This window comes from Prionailurus viverrinus, chromosome F1, assembly GCF_022837055.1.
Source record: "Prionailurus viverrinus isolate Anna chromosome F1, UM_Priviv_1.0, whole genome shotgun sequence".
NCBI lineage: Eukaryota > Metazoa > Chordata > Mammalia > Carnivora > Felidae > Prionailurus > Prionailurus viverrinus.
Genome location: NC_062577.1, coordinates 9,550,921 through 9,570,878, shown reverse-complemented (window position 1 = coordinate 9,570,878; position 19,958 = coordinate 9,550,921). Strand labels below are relative to the sequence as shown.

Below are 19,958 nucleotides of genomic sequence, written 5' to 3'. Positions count from 1 at the left end.
CAAGAAACCATAAAAGACCCCAAATAGCCAAAGCAATCCTGAAAAAGAAAAGCAGAGCCAGAGGCATCAGGATTCCAGACTTCAAGCTATATTACAAAGCTGTAGTCATCAAGACAGTATGGTACTGGCTCAAAAATAGACACATAGATCAATGGAACAGAATAGAAAACCCAGAAGTGGTCCCACAATAGCATAGTCAACTAATCTTCAACAAAACAGGGAAGAATATCCAAAGGAAACAAGACAGTCTCTTCCACAAATGGCATTAGGAAAACTGGACAGTGACATACAGAAGAATGAAACTGGACCACTTTTTTTTACACCATATGCAAAAATAAATTGAAAATGGATGAATGGCCTAAATGTGAGACAAGAAACCATCAAAAACCTGGAGAAGAACACAGGCAGCAAAGTCTGTGACCTTGGCCAGAGCAACTTCTTACTAGACATGTCACTGGAGGCAAGAGAAACAAAAGCAAATATGAACTATTGGGACCTCATCAAGATAAAAAGCTTCTGCACAGCAAAGGAAACAATCAACACAATGAAAAGGCAGCCTACAGGATGGGAGAAGATATTTGCAAATGACATCTGATAAAGGGTTAGTATCCAAAATCTGCAAAGAACTTATCAAACTCAACACCCAAAAAAGAAATAATCCAGTTACAAAATGGGCAGAAGACATGAATAGACATTTTTCCAAAGACATCCAGATGGCTAACAGACACATGAAAAGATGCTCAACATCACTCATCATCAGGAAAGTACAAGTCAAAACCATGATGAGATACCACCTCACTCCTGTCGGAATGGCTAAAATTAACAACACAAGAAACTACAAAGTATTGGCGAGGGTATGGAGAAAGGGGAACCCTCTTACACTGTTGGTGGGAATGCAAACTGGTGCACACACTCTGGAAAACAGTATGAATGTTCCTCACAAAGTGAGAAATAGAATTACCCTATGATCTAGCAATTGCACTACTAGGTATTTATCCAAAGGATAAAAACACTGATTCAAAGGGGCACATGCACCCTGATATTTATAGCAGCATTATCAACAATAGCCAAACTATGGAGAGAGCCCACATGTCCATCAACAGATGAATGGATAAAGAAGATGTGACATATATATATACAATGGAATATTACTCGGCCATCAAAAGGAATGAAATCTTGCTACTTGCAATGACATGGATGGAACTAGAGTGTATTATGCTAAGCAAAATAAGTCAGGCAGAAAAAGACAAATACAAATGATTTCATTCATATGTGGAATTTAGGAAACAAAATGGATAAACATATGGGAGTGGAAAGAGAGAGGGAAACAAACCATAAGAGACTCTTAATGATAGAGAACAAACTGAGCATTGATGGAGGGAGGTGGGTGGGGGGGTGGGCTAAATGGGTGATGTGTATAAAGGAGGGAATTTGTTGAGTTGAGCACTGGATGTTATATGTAAGTGATGAAGCACTGAATTCTACTCCTGAAACCAATATTACACTCTATGTTAACTAACTAGAATTTAAATAAAAATTTGGAAAAAAAAACCCTAGAATGTTTAAGGAATGTATTGCTGGTGTACAAGCTAAAAGTGTGTTTGTCCTGCTGCTGAAGGTCACAAGCAAACTCGAGCCCCAGTCTTCAGTGTGACATACTCATCACAGTCAGTTACAGAAAGAAAGTCTTGATGGGAGGGGTACTTGTCATATTTTCATCATAGCTATTTCTAGTTAAGTGATATATCTGATGTCAATCTATGCCAAATCTGTAAGTAATTCTAATAAAAGTTTCAAATGTCACCTCAACAAGGTTTACTGGACTAATTTATGTACAAGTTCAACCCCGCTTTCAGAATGCACCCCTATACTTCTGATCCTCTTGTTTGATCTATGTTTATATAGCATTTATCACCTTCTAACATATAATAAGACTTACTTATTTAGTATGTTTCTTACTGTCTTCTTTCTACTGGAAGTTGAGCTCCGTGAAGACAGCGAATTTTCGACTCTCTAAAGAAAATATTCCCCATATTATCAAATAGTTTTTAACTTAAAAAAGATCTAGATGTTAACATACCAATTTCAAAACATGTATGTGAAACATTACAACTATAAAGTGTTCTGCAAGTGAGTAGCATTAACGATGGAATGTAAAGATATAAAATTCAGAAAAATATCTCACTTACTAGGAGAGACTCTCCTACAAACTGTTCACACTTAGCTCACAAACTCTGTAATAGCCTTATATTTTTGCTTTCAAGCTTTTTGCACTTTCCTTTTCAACTGTTTTTATTTTCAATGTTTATTTATTTTGAGAGACACAGAGAGAGAGAGAGGCAGAGAGAGAGGGAGAGAAAGAAAATCCCAAGCAGGATGTGCACTGTCAGCACAGAGCCTGATGCAGGCTCCAAGTCATGAACTGTGAGATCGTGACCTGAGAGGAAATCAAGAGTTGGACGCTTAACTGACTGAGCCTCCCAGGTGCCCCAGCACTCGCTTTTTTTTCTTTTTTCTTTTCTTTCTTTCTTTCTTTCTTTCTTTCTTTCTTTCTTTCTTTCTTTCTTTCTTCTTTCTTTTTCTTTCTTTCTTTCCTTCTCTTTCTTTCTTTCTTTCTTTCTTTTTACAAATAGGTGGTTGAAGTCATTGGAACTCTGACTTCTAGGGAATGTAATAGTTCATCGATATATTCCGAGTACATAGAACTGTGTCTGGTGCATAAATGCTCAATAATTATTTGTTGAATGATTTAAAATATGACTATGCCAAATCTGAGTATTGTCTGCAAAGTATATTACTTGGAACAGTTTTATAGGAGACATGTATGGTCACGTCTTTCTAATTCTTGACCCTTATTTAATCTCCTTTTCTTTGGTTACTTAAGTTGTATATCAGTTTATCTAAGTCAAAGCCTTCCTTCAAAATGTCCATTATTTAAACAGAGTTGCTCAACGTGATGCTCCTCTCTTGCCGACAGTGTGTGCTCGTTACTTCTTTGTATCCTGTGATGACCAACCACTGAAGACTGCAGGAGTGTTATCCATTTCTGGGATTCTTTACAGAATGCACATTTAAAACCTAAGCTTATAACTATTATTAAGTTAAAAGTGGAGAGGGAAAACATATGGCACTGGTCACTTATACAGGGATCTTATATTTGTAGAATCCCATATTCTCTAATGAATCATAAATTCTGAACACATTTCTACTGCCTGTAATGAAAATAAGGTTATTCATTGATATTTAACATTTTCAGACTTTAAGAAGAATAAGGCATGTTAAGTGAAAGGCCCTGGATAGCAGACAACTTCTTTTCTCTATCTACCTGATTCTTCCTGAATCATCCTGTTCCTACATTTCTTTAATTCCCATTTCTTGTGTAGTCATTGACAGACTGAGGGCAGTTACATCAGAGAGGAGAGGGAAAGGATTGTATTTATTTTTCCAGCTATATTGGGATATAAGTGAGAAAAATGGTACATATTTAGTTTGCACAGCATGATTTTTAAGTTTTACAGTGTGATGATTTTATGTGTAGGTATATATGTACATGGAGAGAGAGAGAGAGAGAGAAATGATTACCTCAATCAAGTAAATTAACACATCTATCACCTCATATACTTTTTTTGTTTGTTTTTGTGATAATACCTAAAATCTGCTCTCCTAGAAAATTTCAAGTATACAGTACAGTATTATTTATTAATTATAGTTATCATGCCATACAGATCCCAAGAACTTATTCATCTTAGAGCTGAAAGTTTGTGCCCTTTGACCAATATCTCCCCATTTCCCCCTCACTCTCCAGCCCCTGGCAACCACTGTTCTACTTTTTGGTTCCATGAGTTCAACTTTGTTAGAGTCCACATATAAGTGAGGCAGAATTTGTCTTTCTTTGTCTGGCTTATTTCACTCAGCATAATATCCTCCAGATTCATCCATGTTGTCACAAATGGCAGAATTTCCTTCTTTTTATTGCTGAAAAATATTCCATCATATGTATGTGTATTTATCACACTTTTCTTTCTTATTCACCCTTTGATGGACTCTCAGATCGTTTCCATGTCTTGGCTATTATGAATAAGGCTGCAATGAACATAGGAATGCAGCTATCTTTTTGAGATACTGATTTCATTTCCTTTGGGAATATTCCTAGATGTGGTTTTGCTGGGTCATATGGTAGTTCTATTTTTAATTTTTTGAGGAACCTCCACACTGTTTTCCATGGTGGCTGTACCAGTTTGCATTTCCACCAACAGTGCTCAAAGGTTCCCTTTTCTCCACATCTTCACCAACACTTATTATCTCTTGCCTTTTTGATAATAGCCATTCTAACAGATGTGAGGTGGCCTATCATCATGGTTTTGATTTGCATTGATGATTAGTGATGTTGAGTACCTTTTCATATACCTATTGGTCACTGTATGTCTTCTTTGCAATAATGTCTATATATGTCCTTTGCCCATTTTAAAATTGGATTCTTTATTTGTATTTTTGCTATCGAGTTGTATGCCTTATTTATACATTTTGGGTACTGGCCTCCTATCAGATATGTGGATGGCAAATATTTTCTTTCATTCCACAGGTTGCCTCTTCATTTTGTTGATGGTTTCCTTTGCTGTGCAGAAGTTTTTGGTTTAATGCAGTCCCACTTTTTAATTTCTGCTTTCATGGCCTATGCTTTTTTGGTGTTTTGCCCCAAAAAGTCATTGCCAAGACTAGTTTCAAAGAGCTTACAGAAGAAACATTCATACAGAAGAAAACATTCTGGCAATTTTACAGTTTCAGGTCTTACACTTAAGTCTTCAATCCATTTCAGGTTAATTTTTGTATATGATGTAAGATGAGGGTCCAATTTTATTCTTTTGCATGTGGATATCCAGTTTACCCAAAGCCTTTTATTGAAGAGACAATCCTTTCCCCATTGTGTATCCTTGGCACCATGGTCAAAGATTGGTTGAACATATAGCATGGATTTATTTCTGGGCTCTCTATTCTGTTCCATTGATGTATGGTTCTGTTTTTGTGCCATTACCATACTGTTTCAATTACTATAGCTTTGTAATATAGTTTGGTATCAGGGAGTGTGATGCCCATAGCTTTGTTCTTTCTCAAGACTGTTTAGGTTATTTGGGGTCTTGTGTGGTTTCATGTGAATTTTAGGACTATTTTCCTTTCTCTGTGAAAAATCCTATTGGAATTTTGATAGGGGTTGTATTGAATCTGTAGATTACTTTGGGTAGTATGAACATGTTAGCAATATTCTTCCAATCCATGAAGGGGCACCTGGGTGGCTCAGTCGGTTAAGCGTCCGACTTCGGCTCAGGTCATGATCTCACAGTTGGTGAGTTCAAGCCCCATGTCAGGCTCTGTGCTCAGAGCCTGGAGCCTGCTTTGGATTCTGTGTCACCCTCTCTCTCTGCCCCTCCCCCATTCACACTCTGTCTCTCTCTCTCAAAGGTAAACATTAAAAAAATTTTTTAAAAATATTCTTCCATGAACATGGAAGATCTTTCTATTCATTCATGTTTTCTTCCATTTCTGTCATCAATATCTTATAGTTTTCAGTATATAGATCTTTCACTTCCTTAGTAACTTCTGAAGTATTTTATTCTTTTTGATGCTATAGTAAATGGGATTGTTTAAATGCATATGGAGAGAGAGAGAGCAGAGTGACCTGCTGAACTCTATGAAACTGCCAAATGTGGGGCGCCAGGGTGGCTCAGTCGGTTAAGCGTCCAACTTTGGCTCAGGTCATGATCTCATGGTTTGTGAGTTCGAGCCCCGCATTGGGCTCCATGCTGACAGCTCCCAGGCTGGAGCCTGCTTCAGATTCTGTGTCTCCCTCTCTCTCTGCCCCTCCCCTACTCAATAGCTCTGTCTCTCAAAAATGAATAAACATTAAAAAAAAGTTTAAAAATGTACAAAAATTTGCCAAATGTGTCATTAGCACTCCTCCATCATTTCTTCCTCACTTAATATGCCAGTCCTGTATTCTCATGGTCTCATGGTATCTCTGATTATCCTAATTTACCAAAGGTCTGCACTTTCTAAAATGCCCCATTTTAGAAATTTATTCTTCCCTTCTCCTTGATCATCAAAATACTAATTCCTTCAATAACCTCTGAGCTGATAAAGTAGTAGGAAGAAATTATGAATTCAGTTACATGATTAAGGTTATTCACAATAAAATTAGCTCATTTACTGAGTTATGTCAACTCAACAAATATTTACTAGCCACTTAAATGCCAGTTCTGCTAAGTATACAGAAATACCTAAAACTCAGTCTCTTCTTTAAGGAAGTCACAGAAGAAATGAAGGATACACTTAACTTACCCAAAGATGCTATTAATTTTAATGGAAATGCCTGTTCACAGATCATACTTCAGTGGTTTTCATAACATGCTTACAATATCTCAGAGGCTGCCACGGGCAATGAAGGACAGATTTCATCTTATGCTGCCAGCAGTTCTGAATTACATAACGATCCTGGAATAAACAAGTTGATGCCCCCATGCCCTCGCAAATGCTAACTTCTCTGTGTATAATGCCCCACCCTTGTGCAATTCTTTTCATTCTTCAAAAGTCAGCTCTAATGTCAACACTTCGCAAAGGACTCTTTGTCATCACCTTTTCCTAATTGATCTCCAGTTTTTTTTTTTTTTTTTGTTTTTTTTTTTTTTTTTTTTTTTCTGAAATTTATTGACAAATTGGTTTCCATACAACACCCAGTGCTCATCCCAAAAGGTGCCCTCCTCAATACCCATCACCCACCCTCTCCTCCCTCCCACCCCCCATCAACCCTCAGTTTGTTCTCAGTTTTTAACAGTCTCTTATGCTCCAGTTTTGAGCTATATCTGTACCTTGTGTATCACACTGTGTTCCCTTTCTTTAAAGCCCGTCTCCTTTTTTTTAGACTATGAGCTCCTTCATGCATAGATTCGAAATTATTCACCTCCCAGCAGACCTGTAAGTAAGGCACTCAGCAGGAAATATTGAATGAAATTAATTATTGAAAACCTATTATTTCTCTGCTTTCTTTCATAGATGCTAGTGAAATAGATCTTTTTTAGGAGCTCAGGTTTATCACCACATTTTATTTATGCTTTCATCACTTGATAGACATTTGAGTTGTTTCCACTTTTTGGGTGCTATATCCCATTACATTTGTAAAAAACATTTACAAATATTTGGGAGGACCAGCGGGAAAAATATTAAATTAGGAGTTCTGAAACCTAGATGTTACCTAGATGTAGCTTTGGTAGTAATTCCATACTTACTAAAGGAGATTTAAAAACAAATGTTTATTTATTTTTGAGAGAGAAAGAGAGAGGACAGAGCGTGAGCAGGGGAGGGGCAGAGAGAGAGGGAGACACAGAATCCGAAGCAGGATCCAGGCTTGGAGCTGTCAGCACAGAGCCCTATGAGGGGCTCCAGCTCACGAACTGTGAGATCATGACCTGAGCTGAAGCTGGGTGCTTAACCGATTGAGCCACCCAGGGGCCCCTTCATTAAAGGAGATTTAACTAAAATTCCTTCCACCTTAAACAGTCAATAATTTTATATTTTATCTTTTTCAAGTGTTTGGCCTAAGATCGAAGTCCTGCAGCAGGAGAAACATTAAATCTGGAACTATGAGTTACACATTGCAGCTAAGAAACACAGTAAATATTGTAATCCATTTTAACCTTAAAATCTTTTTTATTTTTTACTTAGTTTACAATTTGGAGAATACTTTAAAACTCAATTCTACGTGCCCCTCTTTGAAGAAAAGATGCTCTCCACTATACCACGCGATAAACATTCTGATAATAAACAGAGGTGCCTGGGTAGCAAAGTTCATGAAGCTTCCGATTCTTGATTTCTGCTCAGGTCACCATCTCTCCGGTTTGAGAGATCAAGCGCCATGACTGGCTCTGCACGGAGCCTGCTTGGAATTTTCTCTCTCCCTCTTTCTCCGCCTCTCCTCTTCTCACGCACGCACTCTCTCTCTCTCTCAGAATAGACAAACATTAGGGGCACCTGGGTGGCTCAGTTGGCTGAACACCTGACTTCCGCTCAGGTCATGATCTTCTGGTCTGTGAGTTCAAGCGCCACATGAGGCTTGCCGTTGTCAGTGGGGTTTCAGGTCCTCTGTCCCCCTCTCTCTGCCCCTCCTCTGCTTGTGCTCTCTCTCTCAAAAATAAATAAACATCAAGCAAATAAATATACATTACACATTCTAATAATAAAAAAGAATCTGAAAATTATGGAGTGTACTGAGGAAGTACTTTCATTTCTCCCTGTTTGTTTCTGGCAGGGAATGGCCAGTTTCTAAAATCTTGTCATTTGTCACTGCAATCAAAAGTTCACTTTGCCTCCCTTTTATACATAAAGTCGATCTTTAAGGAGGATTTGAGAATATCCTAGTTGACCATTCTCACATTCTTGAAACCTGGAGCAAGCATCTTTTGACCACTCTTTCGGGTGCAAAAGGATGTGTTTTTCATTCGCGGTGCGGTTGCTGAAGCTTCCAGTAAAAGAATCTGGTAGCTAATTAGCAATCCGCTTACCTAGTAGTGAAAACTGAAATGACTTGGATAACGCGAAGAAAATAACACACAGACATGTACCTCCAGAAATCGCTCTCAAACTATCCGTATTTGGCGAGAGACAACTCCACGCGGGAAAAGTCACAGCCAAGAAAGCGATCCTTCGCCAACTCTGACTCGCGCCTTGGAAACCTGCGCGTGGAGCGTGCAGAGCTCGGTTGTCTCCTTGGAAACCGCAGCCCGGCTGGTCTCAGGCAGGCCCCGGGGAAGCGCGCCTGGAGGAGCAGGTGTTCTCAGGCTGCCGTCTGCGCCTGCGCCGGTCCACCGCGCCCTCGTAGTAAGAGAGGCCCGGATGGAGGACGCGGCGACGCGCCGTTGCTATGGCACCTGGGTCCTGGCCGCCTTGGGAGCAGGTGCCGGGGTCTCCCTCGCCTCACTGTCTGTCAGAGCTTAGAAAGAGGAGGAGAGGAGAGCTCCCCCGGCCATCTCTGTGACCCCAGCCGCTGCATCTCACACAGGCAGGAGGGGAACCAGAGGGAGAGAAGGGAAGGATGATGCGGAGATTTTTATGGTGGGAGATATTTATAGAGGGGACGGGGGTCAAACGTCTGGGACGTCTGGGAGGAAAAGTGCTTAGAAGAAGGGAGCGAAGAGCCTTCCTGTGGGCTTCTGATGCGGGCGAGTCCCGGGTCCGGCGAGCCCGAGGGGGAAGTCTGGCGGCACCTTGCTTGCTTGGCTTTGTATGAGGGACCCCCCCCTCCCCCATTTTTGTCATTTTCTTACCCCGCTCAAAGTTCTCCTCCCCAGGAGAAAAAAAGTCATTCCTGAAATGGTAGCTTCCATGAAGAGGCTCGGGTATTCATTTAGTCGATGGTACCTGGGGACCCTGGGTACAAATTAAACTTACCACCTAATGTTTGTAAAATACTACTTAATTGTCATACTTGGTGACAGAGCTTGAATTTAAGAATTTTAAAATTCAGTTGAGAAGGAGGCAGCAGGGAGAATGGGCCAGGTGGTCTCATGGTGTTCTTAGGGGTTAGCTTTTGCTTAAGTACTTACTTTGTATTAAAACGGGTTGTCTTTGACGTTCTTTCGATGCTCTTCGATTTTAAACAAGCATGTGTTTAACAGGCTATGAGATAAGGCTGGGGTCAATGAGTTAAACTATTTTCGAAGGTCTGAATCCCGAAAGAAAGTTGTCAAAAGCGTATACATATAGACTTAGCTTAGACTCACCTTAAAGGATCTGCAGTCACATACTCACAGGGGATTTAGCAGACACCCAGGAGGAAGGAATTAATTTCTCTCTCTTATTACAGTTAACCTATTAAGAGGGTGGTTCTTACTCAAGCCACACAGAGATTTTTACTGCTGATAAACATTGAAATTTAAATGTGTGAAACTCACAAGGAGTAAGTGTGAGGGATTCAGTTTGTGTAAAATGTGTTTTTGTTCCACTATGTTGACGGTGTAGCATATGGCCAGTGCCCTGGGGATGATGATTAAAACAACTGAAGGGGATTGGATATCCTGTGACGCATTTGAAAAAGGCTTAAGGGACTTGGTAACAAGAATTTATGATTTACGTTCTTTGTTTACTTGGCAACCAGCCATGAGGTTTTTGAAGAGACAGGAAAAGAACGGCGGTACAAATTTAATGCACCTTCATTTTCTTCTTAGAGTCACTTCAAACTGTGGCTTTTTCTCTTTTCAATTCTTGCATAATAGTACGATTTAATAACACCTAGTATGTTTGATTTTTTTCATTTTATTTCTATCGATTATGCTGATCCTATCTGTTAGTTTTAAATTTGAGCTTTCACATGGGTGAAATGCGTTGTAAATAATAAAGCACAGCTACCAAAGTCCTCAGGCAACTATTTGTTTACAAATTCAGAGCTATGTTTATTACAAAATTAAAGGAGAGCCCTGGAGAGTTCCATAGAAATTTTAGTCTAACAATTAGTTATGTAACCTAAACATCTTAATAAATAAATTCCAAGATCCCTGGTCTGAAAAGAAAGCGGATTATCCTAAGGCACTTGTGACTGTGAAAGACAGTATTGTTTCTATAAGTATTTTGGATCACAGTGAGTTTTAGTGTGTTCCAATCATCCATGGCACCCTTACTTTCAATTAGTAGATAGTTAGGCATAACAGTTGAGGTGAGTTAGCCTGTCTTGCGGCCAGCCAGTGGTAGATAAACTCACTCCAAAGCATTGGTTTGGTTTCCCTAGGTTACCTCAAAATATTATTGCTCTCAACCTTTGCTTTACAAATTATTGAAACCTTACTTCCAGTTCTTTAAGTAAGTCCATTCTGTATTCTTAGTTTAAAAGAAATAACTAGAAGGAATTGTAATCCAACTAATACATTGGAAATAGTTGTAATTACCCAGTTGAATAATTAGATTGAATGATTTGCATTCATGTACCTAAAACTAACTTTGTCTTGAGAAGGGGAAGGGTACCAATCAATACCAAACACTATGCTAAGGCAGGCGGACATTGAACTGAAACAGACCAGAAGTTTTTTTTTTTTAATTTTTTTTTTAATGTTTATTTATTTTTGAGACAGAGAGAGACAGAGCGTGAACAGGGGAGGGGCAGAGAGAGAGGGAGACACAGAATCGGAAACAGGCTCCAGGCTCTGTGCTGTCAGCACAGAGCCTGACGCGGGGCTCGAACTCACAGACCATGAGATCATGACCTGAGCCGAAGTCGGACGCTTAACTGACTGAGCCACCCAGGCGCCCCCAGACCAGAAGTTTTTAAGTCTTGGATTTAAAAGGCCCCGATCACTTGTTTTTGATTAAGTTTATCATGATACCGTGCATTTCCTTTTAAATTCTCGTGCTTTTCATGAGTTGGCAGTTATTTGCTAATTTGCAGCTTATAAAAAGTTTAAAATAAATCTTAGGGGTCCCCCAGCTCAACAGTTTTTGCCAAAGCTCCTTGTCATTGAGAGGGAATGAAGCACTTCTAATAGGCTGCTCACTTCTCTTCAGGACAAGTTTGCAATGTAAATTCTGTTTTAAATTGCCGAAACATATCCCTGTTTCCAGCCCCTGACACTAGTTTCACTGTTTGAAGTTAGGCAAGTCCAGTCTTCCTCCAGCCAGCAGCCATTTGGATAATGTAAAGCACGTGTCATGACTTTTGTGTTTTCTTTTCTTTAGGATAATATTCCTAAGGCATTCCTCAGGGTCTGGTTTTCAGGCATTACTCTCATAGCCTCCCTTCTTCCCTTCCTTCTCTTTAATGCCTCTTCCTCCTGGTTTGCTAGCCTCTGAATGTGTTCCAGCTTGTCTTTTGTCCTTTACAGTGCAGACCAGGAAACTGGAGAGGGTGCTTCATGCTTCTGTGTGTCTCACCCATAGTCTCAAGCTTGCAGTTGATGTATATGTTGGGTGTCCCCATCATCCTTTTAACTCACCGGAACCTACTGTTCAGTAAAACCTATTAAAATGTTTTTCACACACAGTATTGAAAAGCCTCACCTCTTCACTTAGCTAGTGCTTGTGCAACTAGTGGGAAGGTGTTCTCCCACATGCTTTTTTGGGCAACGTTGGAAGGAAAATCATGTATATCTCATCTCCCTTTAGTAAAATTGGCACCAGGTTAGGTGATCGAGTCAAAGGTTCACGGATAGTAAAGTGAAGCCAGTGGCCGAAACGAAGCTTGTGGGTAGTTTATTAATTCAGACAAAATCTCTCTCATTTTAGATCCTAAAGAAATATGTTCTTGACATCAGTACTTTCTGCTCCAGAAAGGGTTTTAGGCAACTTAGTCTTGCTACAGGCACAAGAGATGGCTCATAGGTATAGAAACAGGTATACAAACAGGGTCCCACGTGTTTGGGACCCTGAAGATGAGATTTCTATAGTTCTTTTGAAACTGGACCTAAAATTCTAGTACATTTAGAGAGCACTTCTCCTTCTGTTTTTGCTTAATAGTGGAAAATGTGCAGACGATTGTTATATATTTCTACATTTATGACAATTAGATCTACATGAACAGTTTTCCCTCAACCCTGTTTTTTGAACAGATAATCGGACATCAGACTGACCCCTTCTCCCTCCTTCCAGATTCTTCTTCAGGAACACATTATGTTCAGGTCACCCTGGACAATTTCATGCACTTCCATGTTTGTTTGCTCTTTCTCGTGCTGTTCTCTTTGTCTGAAATGACTAGTAACCTCTTGTACTCAGTATTCAAAGCCCATCTCAGCTTTCCTTGGTATTTCCAATTTTTGACTGAGTTCATTGCTTTTTTATTCCGCCTTCCATAATTCTTTACTTTTTTATTTTTGTTTTTATCTACATTTAAAATTTCTGGGTTTTGTTTGTGTGTGTGTTCTGTACCATACCGGAAACACCTCAGGGGCATAGGTCTGTTTTATAATCTTTATGGGAATGTATATAGGAATGTTGTAGGTGTTCAACAAAGTTTCATCAAAACTGTACATATATACACATATATATGGTATGTTCACATGCATATACAGACACATAGGTGAAGATTTATTTGCTGCTTTTGTTTGAAAAATTATAGACAAAACTATATAGCAGGGCTAGGAACTGACCTCAATTTGTAGATAACTTTAGCTTTGTTCTCTTAAAAATTACTTAATTTATACACCATTTTCATAAACATTAACTTTCACCTGACCTATTTATTTATCACTGTTACCGGATAGTATTAGACATCACATTTGTTTTTGCTTTTTTTTTTTAATGAAAAATATATTCATAGAGTTTAAAACAGTTTGACTTCTGTGGAAATTAACATTTACTGTAGTTGAAAATCAAATGTTACTTAATTGAAAGCTCTCAGATCACAAATTATAACCATGCCCTATAAACTAGTAGAAGGATTAAAAAATTGAGGAAACGAAGTGATATTCAGGTTTCCTCCACATTTGAAAGTTTGCTTTACGCTTCTCTGTGACAAAAGAGCCACATTTGTACCTGTTTTTGTTCACTGAATGAAATCTGAAGAGGATTTTTGCTTTTATGAAACTGTAATTGCTTCTTTGCTTTATGCCATGTTGGTTTTCCTTGGAATACTCTGCTTTCAGAGAGCTGAGGAAACCTGTATTTGTTTTCATTTGGACATTAGACAACGTTAATGAGTATGACTTAAAAGCTGCATCATCTGCTCTGACCTGGGCAAGGAGTTTTAACGATTGGCAGGGGATGTGGAAAATCCTTCTCTAAGCCTCAGATAGTCTTCTTATCCCCCTTTTTTTAGGCTCCTTGTAAATGAGGATTTCAGGAATTGGGTGGAGGGGGGTGGTTTTTAGAGTGGTACATCTAGAAAATGTCTGGCCATTGAAGGCCTCTCTTTCAGGGTATACAGATATATGTTTATTCTGAACGTTCCATGCTGTGTGTTTCTATGTGTTGGTTAGTCTATTACATTAATCTCCATACTCCACTCTACCCCTAAAGTGGACATAACATATACCTTATCTTTTTAAATCTTACAGCATTATTCTATAACAAACAGAAAATGGATGAAAATAAAGATATGGACTCAAAAGAAAGTGGAGAATATGAAGATGACTTTGAAAAGGACCTGGAATGGTTAATTAATGAGAAAGAAAAAGGTGGTGCCAGCATAATAGAGGTATATATAAAGTGCCAAAAGCATTCCTAATAATTACATTAACAAAGTGCTTTGTAATTCTTCAAGAGTTTTGCATATACTATGTCGTCTAAACCTCCCCAAATTCCTTTGATATATATAGAACAAGTATCATTATTTCTACCTTAGAGATGAGAAAATTGAGACATTAAGAGTTTATATGTTGTATCCTAAGGTGAGAGATGAGAGAACAGGGATTAAGTTAGCACTTAATAAAGTTTAAATTATAGTTAAAAATAGGAGTGCCTGGGTGGCTCAGTCCATTGAGCTTCTGACTTCGGCTCAGGTCATGGTCTCACAGTTTGTGAGTTCGAGCCCCGCATCCGGCTCTGTGCTGACATCTCAGAGCCTAGAGCCTGCTAAAGATTCTGTGTCCCTCCCTCTCTGCCCCTCCCTCACTCATGCTCTGTCTCTCTCTCTCAAAAATAAGTAAACATTTAAAAAACTTAAGTTATAATTAAAAATTATAATTTATATAATATAAATAAATATGATTTATTGCATCAAAAATAAAAACAAGTACAATTAATTTCTACTTTATATAAACTTGGATAAAATCATGGGGTTATCCTTTTAATATAAATGAAAATAAAGCAAATCCTCAAAAAACATGGTCTTTTGACTAACGTTTGAAACCTTAAGACTGAATTAGCCCTTCAGGGGAATGTATATAGAGGAAAAGCATAGAGAGTCAAAACTAAGCCGTAGGAATACCTTTAGGAAAAAGTGGACCCATTAAACGTGATCATACAGGTAGAAGGGAAATCCAGGAAAATGAACCCGTTCCTGGATCATGGAGATATATATATACATAGATATATATCTGTATACATATATATATATACACACACACACACACATATATATATATATATATATAGTGTATGTATATCTATATGTAATTTGTGTGTGGGTACATGTTTATATATATTCATATATGTATATATTCATATGTATGTATGTATGAAATTAACGTCAATAAATAGGTAATGAAGAAAAGATGTAAGGCTGCTATAAGAATAGGTGACTTTAGAGGGACAACGACCTAAGTAATTGTGACAGAAGTCAGACTTAAGGTTAAGGGAAAGAATATGAGCAAAGGGAAGACGGGCAGTTTTACATCACAGACTTCTCTTAGTTGCATTTTGCTTTCTTATGCAATGGAGAGGACAAATGGGATAATATTTGAAAAAGGCAACAGAGTGAAAAGTAAAGGTTTTCCCGAGATGGCCTTTAAGTGGGAGTTCGATGCATCTTTAACAGAAAAATAGTAAGGTTGAGTAGAGGCAGAGATACCCCAGAGTGGTCAGTTTGAACCAAAGTCTCATGACTGGAGGGGTGTGAGATCCAAAGCACAGAGTGCTAGAATTAGAGAAGTGATGATGATGCTTCATTGTTTCATTTCTTACTTCATTCAGAAAATATTAATTATCACCTACCGTGTATCCGAGGCTATTGTGGGTGCTGGGGAAATGGCAGCTTCAAAACAAAGGGCTCTCATCCATCTTACTCATTTTTGTGGGTGATTATAATCACTTCCTCCTCTGAGGCTGGCAGGAAAAATGGATGACAGAGATAGAGACTGGGATGAGGGCTGGGGGGTGTGAAAAGTGGCAGTTTTATTGCACTGAATTTTTTGGTTACTTTGGCTTCTTTTGCAGTGGGTTTTAAAAAATGAAAACCAAAGAATAATTAGGAAACAGATACTGTCAGAATGAACTAGAAAATCAACTACGGCTTAAAAAAAAACCAATTACAATGCAGAAATCTTAGTTTACTTGTTTGTTAGACATTTTAATGGGCCAGGCTTATTTGCTTATCAGACATCTGGCAACGCTGTGCAGGTCAGGAAGAGATGGCTATCAGAAAAGATGACCTTTAAGCATGTAAAAGCGGAAGGGGATTTTACGAGGTTGAAGAGAGCAGCAAGTAGTAATTCCCATAGAATTGTCTCAGGAGGGAGAGAATTGTGTGAGAAAAAGGACAAAAATATCGTAGGGGAAAAGTGTTTCTGTTTGGTGAATATGCACGTATGTGGAAAAGATGTTAGATAAGAAGCCTTTATTTTTTTTTTTTTTTAATTTTTTTTTTCAACGTTTTTTTTATTTATTTTTGGGACAGAGAGAGACAGAGCATGAACGGGGGAGGGGCAGAGAGAGAGAGGGAGACACAGAATCGGAAACAGGCTCCAGGCTCTGAGCCATCAGCCCAGAGCCCGACGCGGGGCTCGAACTCACGGGCGGCGAGATCGTGACCTGGCTGAAGTCAGATGCTTAACCGACTGCGCCACCCAGGCGCCCCAAGAAGCCTTTAATTAGAAACAGGTGTAGAGCAGGTTTTGTGATGTGATAATACTGATCTATGGTTCATGTGGAATTACGCTTTTTTAATATAAAACTGAGTTTATGATGGTGTTTAGCATAGACTGTTGGAGCCTCAGAGGATAGTTGAGGAGGGAAAATGTCATCCGTAGATAAAAATTGACTGGAATTTGGATATAGATTCTGCAGAAAATGGCAGCAATGATAATCTGAAAAGATTGTAAGAAGCTCAGAGTGATTAGCACTTGACTAAAGGCTGATATTGTAATGGTCCTGGGGAGAAAGATAGTTTTTTGAAGAATAGACATATTATAAGGAGAAAACACTTAACAAAATTTTCTTCTGAAAATTTAAAGTGAGGAAGATTTTATAGAGGAACCATAGTAACATAATAATGTACTGTTTGTAGTTACCCTTTCATTAATTAGCATAAAATTTTTGAAAATATTAACCTAGCCCCTAGCAACATCAAATTCAGATTTAGCATTAAATTTTTCCTAAAGTGCTATTGTCACATGTATTTCCCTTGGGATGCTCATAAATATGAATTCAAATATTATGAGCACAGTGTAAATAAGAAGCATGTAAATTTTCCCATTCATAAAATATATTGCATGATTATGAAACTTCATTTTGGATTATCTACATATAAATGGACAAAGAGTCTCAATTTTTACTGAAAAAGAGAACCTTATATATATTTTTTTAGATGGCTTGTGGGAATGAAGAGAATATTAACCAAGAATTAAAAGACAATGAAACAGAAACAGAACACACTGAACAGAGTTCTGATCCTGACAAATCTTTGAAGGATGAAGTTTCACCAAGAAAAAATGACTTCATTTCTGTACCGAGTATTCAACCTTTGGATCCCATATCAGATTCAGATAGTGAAAACTCTTTCCAGGAATCCAAAGTAGAAAGCCAGAGAGCCCTGGAGGAGGAAGAGGATGAGGAAGTAAGGAGATATATTATGGAAAAAATTATACAAGCCAACAAGATTCTACAGAATCAAGAACCTGTGAATGATAAAAGGGAACGGAAGCTTAAGTTCAAAGACAAATTAGTTGATCTGGAAGTTCCTCCACTGGAAGACACCGATACTTACAAAAATTATCTTGAAAATGAAAGTAGTGTGTCTGGAAAACTCTCGCAGTTACGTATTTCCAAGGAATTTGGACAAGAAAATGTGCTCGTGTCACTAACTGATGGAAATTGTGAAGAGAACAAGGATAGGAAAATTCTAGTCGAGAGAGATGGAAAGTTTGAACTTCTGAATTTACAAGACATTGAGAGTCAGGGGGTTTTGCCCCCCATTAATACTAATAGTACAGAAAACGAGCCTCACCAGTTGTCATCCAGATCTTCCAACTCAAGTGTCAATGGTGTCAAGAAAGAAGAGCCGATAGCAAAGATTCATGCTGTTGCTCATTCATCAACAGAAGAGCCACTGGCTTATATCCCTCAGCCACCAGCCAACCCCAAGACTCGTCCAAGTTCTGCTGCCAACTCAGATCGAAGTAAGGGGAATGGGAAACCTAATCACAGGACACAGTCTGCAAATACACCTCCAGTGACCTCAACATATTGTCTTTCCTCTCGACAGAAAGAACTGCAAAAACGGCTAGAACAAAAGAGAGAAAAGCTAAAGAGAGAGGTGAGCACATAAGCGGGCATCATATTGAAAGCGGGATGTATTTTCATGTTTTATAAATGTAGTGGTACTTGAAATAGTTCCTCAAAGTATTGGGTAGATTTGCTTGCTTGTTTTGTTTTTCTATTGTTAGATTAAGTGGTTAAATATTAAGAGTGCAGATTATGGGGTAAACACCATGATTATCTTGGTCCTTTCTTGGAGGGATCACAGGGCCTAGTAATGAATGACTTGTGTTAGAGACAGAGGTCTCAGTGATGACATCATCTGATCCTTTCATTTTAAAGATGAGGCTCAGAGAAGTGACTGCTGAAAGTAATTTTGATGTGAGCAGGTGAAAATCAGGTGTCCCGTGGAAAAATGAAGGCACAAATTTGTTGGGGTTTAGGAGGCAGCAGGTAGATTTGGATTATAATTCTCTGACTTATGTGTGTATGTGTTTTCACATATTCTTCCATGCCTATAATTCCTTGATTTCAGAGATTTTAGTTTTATATGAATAGAGCCTAATAACCTTAACAAAATATTTCCAAAATTCCATATGGAATCCAAGATGATGATGGTGGTGATGGTGATGGTGGTTTTGTGCTGTCGATTAAGAAGAGGCTGTGAAGTAACCAAAGCATTTATTTGGGGTCTTAGGGATTGCAATCCAGGAGGCAGAGTGTCGACCTAAATCAAAAGTGTGCTCTGAATAGTGAGCTAGTGAGCTGGGAGTGCAGGCCTATAAAGGCAAAAAGCACAAGGTTACATAGCTTGTTTTGAAAGAATTATGATTGGTGATGGCAGAGTTTAAGCTGACTAGCTAATACACATAGGCTGTTTAGCCAACAGGGTACAATTTCCATCCAAAGTACAAGAATGTGTCTCACCAGGTTGGTCAGGGTTGCAGTTGACAAGTTGCAATTGACAAAAGTCGAAAGATCATGGTGGGCTGAGAATTGAAACAGGAGACTTGAAATAGGAGACAATGCGTAGGCCCCACTTCCTCAATGTTCTTTCAACTCTATTTTCAGTGACTGTCTTAGCAATGCTTACTTCGTTTTGAATCTTCCTTCACATTTCCCCCTTCTGATCAAGATCTTTCTGGCAGGAAAACATCAGTGACAGATTTTTGTGATCATGTAGTCCTATTTCATTACTGGAGTGGTTGGCAACCTGCAACTTGCTCTGGGCCCCTCATGTCCCTTGGAGGGTGGAATCTCATAGTGGTTGTTACTTGATGTGTTCTATAAGCATGCGAGGTGAGGGTTTTCCAGCCACGTCTGAATAACAAGGAGGTTTGAGGAAATAAGACCTAGAAGTCAATTAGATTCTCCTTTCTTTCAGTCAAAGGGTACATCTGGTGAATGGTTTTGAGTCTTTGAACAAAGATTATCTGAGTTCTGACAGGATTTGAAACATTGGCTGTGAAAAGCATTGACAGTGGGATAATAATGAGTATAGAACAAATTAAAACAGTGATAAGATAACTTGTAGCCCAGGTCCCAATTCTGATCAGGAGTCAGCTAAAAATATCTGAGACTCTGAAATCTAACCAGCCAGAGGTTTTAGAGGATGGGATTCCCCTTAGAGATTTAGCAAGCTTAAAAATCTTAACAGTTTCGAATTCCAAGCGACGGGAAGTACCCATGTACAGCAAGAAGTGTTAGTGATGGCAGACTCTACCGTGGGTCCCAAGTAAATAATCTAATGCTATGCTATTATTGAGGACAACATGAGATAGAGTATCCAAAGACTTGCCCTGGCTCTAATAGCTCAGGCAGTGAACCTGGCAATTCTGCTGATGGTTCAAGAAAGATTT

At 38.7% G+C, this 19,958-nt stretch overlaps 1 protein-coding gene and 1 long non-coding RNA gene across 5 annotated transcripts in view; one reads left to right on the top strand and one right to left on the bottom strand.

The window, feature by feature from the left end:
* The window catches only part of LOC125155408 (uncharacterized), a 42,644-nt gene extending 33,847 nt beyond the window's left edge, over nt 1-8,797 (bottom strand). The window contains exons 1-2 of the long non-coding RNA XR_007148201.1: nt 8,610-8,797; nt 1,940-2,013 (exon numbers count right to left, since the gene is read on the bottom strand). This is a non-coding gene — a long non-coding RNA (uncharacterized LOC125155408). The remainder of the gene's footprint in view (nt 1-1,939; nt 2,014-8,609) is intronic.
* A 65-nt stretch (nt 8,798-8,862) lies between these two features.
* CCDC181 (coiled-coil domain containing 181) overlaps nt 8,863-19,958 on the top strand; it is a 29,921-nt gene continuing 18,825 nt past the window's right edge. Inside the window, exons 1-3 of one of the 4 annotated variants that reach the window (XM_047840725.1) lie at nt 8,863-9,046; nt 14,022-14,161; nt 17,210-18,157. In XM_047840725.1, the coding sequence (XP_047696681.1) occupies nt 14,045-14,161; nt 17,210-18,157 (1,065 nt within the window). In that variant the 5' untranslated portion in view covers nt 8,863-9,046; nt 14,022-14,044. Of the gene's footprint in view, nt 9,100-14,021; nt 14,162-17,209; nt 18,158-19,958 lie in introns of all 4 variants that reach the window. The other 3 variants (XM_047840724.1, XM_047840723.1, XM_047840722.1) reach the window with 3 other exon arrangements.